Source organism: Borostomias antarcticus (assembly GCF_949987555.1).
Source record: "Borostomias antarcticus genome assembly, chromosome: 2".
Taxonomy (NCBI): domain Eukaryota; kingdom Metazoa; phylum Chordata; class Actinopteri; order Stomiiformes; family Stomiidae; genus Borostomias; species Borostomias antarcticus.
Genome location: NC_140235.1, coordinates 28,919,372 through 28,922,914, shown reverse-complemented (window position 1 = coordinate 28,922,914; position 3,543 = coordinate 28,919,372). Strand labels below are relative to the sequence as shown.

Genomic DNA, 3,543 nt, shown 5'->3' with positions numbered 1-3,543 from the left:
GGAGAGCTGCCATTGTGCCGTAGCCTACCGCTTGACACCTAGAGCCGTGCGGTCAAACATAACTCTCCCTGAGTTTCTCTAGAACTTTCCCTCCAGGAACTCGGGAGGGGTCGGTCGCTTCCCCGTCGCTCACCTGGCAGCTCCCGGCGACAGGCTAGGACAACGGCCATGAATTAAAGATAGCAGGGACGCCGCCCGCACGCGGCGTGAGGGCCCAGAGATAGGCAGGCCGACCTTTTTCTCGGACCCGCCCTGAATGATTTAGATGTTTGATTTTCCGCCCGGGTGCTTACAGTAAGTGGAGAATGGGACAAGTCACCTCTGTACCCCCCCATCACACTGAGCAGCTTCCAAATTTCCAATCACCCCTGCTGGTCCTATCCCCTTCTGGGATAACCAGCACTGTAGGCTGCCATCTTAGAGACACACCGAGTAGACATCTTAACACTCATCATCTGTGGGAGTCTGTTTGATTAGAGAAAGCCTGATTAAAGACACACGCAGGCATAGGCATAGGTTTGAGTATCAATAATTTTGACAAATCTGAAATGTCTTTTGTCAGTTTATCTGCTCCAAAAAGGGTTGTGTCTGAAGATGTGTTTATCCACCAAGTTAGAGGTTAAAGTTAAAGAAACTTGTAAAGTAAAATTTGCTTGAGGTGACACCAGAACCCCCCCACACCTGAAAAAAGGCAGCTCAAGATCCTACTGACAGCCTATTATTGGCCCACAGGCAGGGTTGTGTCTTGTTTTTGATGACGGTGAACTGAACGCACCCGTCTGAAGCTGTTGAACGTGAACGTGAGCGACGTTTACTCTCACAGGAGTTAACATAAAAAATTGTGGGTTTTTTATGTTAAAATAAAAATATATATCTATGAACTAGTTCATTTTTGAGACTGCCTTTGTGTCTCTAGCCCACTCAGGGGCTGAGTTGTGGGGCCCGTGGCATGGATAGTGGCGTGGTGGTGAGACTCCGCCCCCTCAGGTCAGAGCCGGTTGGGGTCAGTGCAATGACCTCCGGGCAATCTCCATGCACCCACCAGCGAAGACCGTGTGTCTCTAGCTCATTCAAAGGCTGAGTTGAGGAGTCCGTGGCGTGGTTAGTGGTTGATGGCGAAACTCGTGGCGAAACACGCCCCTTCATGTCATAGCAGGTCGGGGACAGTGTACCTCTCTCTGGGCCACCCATCTGGCAGACTAATACCCAGATTGTTTAGAATACTATGGTGTGTGTGTGTGTGTGTGTGTGTGTGTGCGTGTGTACTGTATGTGCGCGTGTGTATGGCGCGGGGTCATACTTGCCAACCTTGAGATCTCATAAATAGGGAGCATTTCAAAACCAAATTCCGGGGGGTGGTTGAGACATTCTCCTGTATCCTACTGACATTATGAAAATGATTTTTTTTTAAAGCACACAGCAACATGATTTATATTGTTCAATAATTGGGGATTGAACTGAAATTGAATGGGCAATATCTGTATAAATTAGTATATATCAGTATCATATTAGTCATATCAGTATCAAATATATCAGTATCAGATCTTATCAGTATCATATATATTAGTATATATCAGTATAATTTACATTCATTTCAAATAAGAGTTATAAGAGTTTACTTTTTACCCAGCTGCAACATGGAGTCTAGGTGCATGCCTCTGCCGATCAGGTCTACCTTTACCCATCAGGCTGACGATGCTTGTTTGCCCCTGGTGCTGTGTCGCGGCCTTTTTGTGTTTTTGAGTGTCTCCGTGGTGCTTTACGTCTGTGCGACCACCATGCTCGATACAGAAGTCTACACAGTTTACAAAAAGCATATCCCTTTCCTCTAAAACTCTCAGTGAGAAATGTAAACTCTACTTTCCACTGAGGCTGTAATTTACATGAGTATTTTTTTTTTTTTTAAGAGCTCATTCTCTCTTCTGTCAGTCAAGAGACGGTAGACGCTAGATCCTCAGGGAGAAAGTCCTGTAGACTACACAGCTACCATGGAAACCAAACAACAGTGTAGCTGTATTGAAGTCCGAGTGGAAACAGTAAAATTTGGAGCGTTATGTTGAATGAAACAGGTCGTGACTCGTGAGTAAGTCTGATTGTCAGAAATCGGGAGAAATGCGGGAGAAATATGACCCCGGGAGAAAAGCGGGAGAGGGCACTGAAAATCGGGAGTCTCCCGTGAAAATCGGGAGGGTTGGCAAGTATGCACGGGGTGGCTGTTTTTTTCCTAAAGTCTACAATCATCTCCACTGTCTTGAGAGCCTTGAGCTCTCTCTAAAAGTATTGACCTCTCTCTGGGTTAGAGGATATCTAATCAGACAGAGAGGTCAGTGAAGGGGGCCACCTCCATGTCAAGTGTCCCTGAGGCACTGTTCCAGCTGCCCAAGCCTGGGAACACGGTGGACCTGGTAATGAAGTATCAGGCTCAGCCAGCCAAAGCCAGAGTGGTGTACAGCCCAGAGGCACAACGCTGCCCAACACCATCTAGCTCTGCGCAGACATAGCAGAAGGATCTGGGGTGATCTCACCGGGCGATTGAGAGGGCCCTCCCAGAATGTACCCATGCTGCCCCAGAAGGACAGGAACGTTTCCCCCATGGCAGCCACGTAGGAAGAAGCTCCATCTAAAACTGTGCAGCCCCTCAAGAAAGCTGAGACCAACATGATGGAGGACACCTTTATCTGAAACAGTGGAGCTCCTAGGAGCTAGTGATTCGTGGATTACATTTATTGGGCAACAAAAAATAACATAAAAACATACTGTACAGCGTAAACCGGCAGTACATCAAAGCAGTACAGAATACATACATTGATACCGCATACCGCTAAGACCATTCTAAAGTACAGCTTGCGGTTAGAAATTAACCAAATGAGTAAAGATGTTGGTTTCTGCCTGAGGTAGAGTACACTGAGATGAAACATTGCTTCTGATGAAATCTCCGTCTTACAGGAAGGAGTTTTGTGTTCCTCCGGTTCTGTATCAGAATAGTGTACTGATACAGAACCGGAGTGTTTATCAACGGCCAGACGTGACCCATTACCGACGTTAATCAGAAATGGGTGTTGCTCCACGTACATCCAGCACACCTGAAGTGCCAGTGTCCTGAATGCTCGTTAGCAAATTACGTTATCCTCATTACACACCCTCACTACACCGCCATGGCTCCCTGACAATCCGCTGACCTTGTGTCTGACCTCCTCCATCAACAGTTTAAACTTAGGACCCTATAGCCCCCAGGCATGGATGGACCGGAACTGTGTTCTCTTTAATACCTGAGAATATGACCCATCTTGTCACAAATGTTTTCCAAAGGTTACCCCCCCAAAAAATGGTATTAACCAAACACTTTTTATGACATACTGTACTGTATATAATTGTCTTTCACTGGATCTAATTGACTTGTATCCTGAAAGGTACATATGCAGAAATTCAGATCTAAGCAGAGGCTGCATGCGTAAGGAGAGACAACCAAGCCCTGACCTACATGCTGTTCTGGCTGCCTGCTACATTTAAGAGGACATTAAGACATGGCTCCTCTCAGCATCT

General features: G+C 46.5%; 1 protein-coding gene across 1 annotated transcript in view; it reads right to left on the bottom strand.

Moving 5' to 3' along the window:
- The window catches only part of ptprn2 (protein tyrosine phosphatase receptor type N2), a gene marked incomplete at both ends in the record, with an annotated part of 142,683 nt that extends 142,513 nt beyond the window's left edge, over positions 1–170 (bottom strand). Inside the window, one exon of the mRNA XM_084454216.1 lies at positions 134–170. Within this exon, the coding sequence (XP_084310342.1) occupies positions 134–170 (37 nt within the window). The remainder of the gene's footprint in view (positions 1–133) is intronic.
- Between the last annotated feature and the right edge of the window lie 3,373 nt (positions 171–3,543).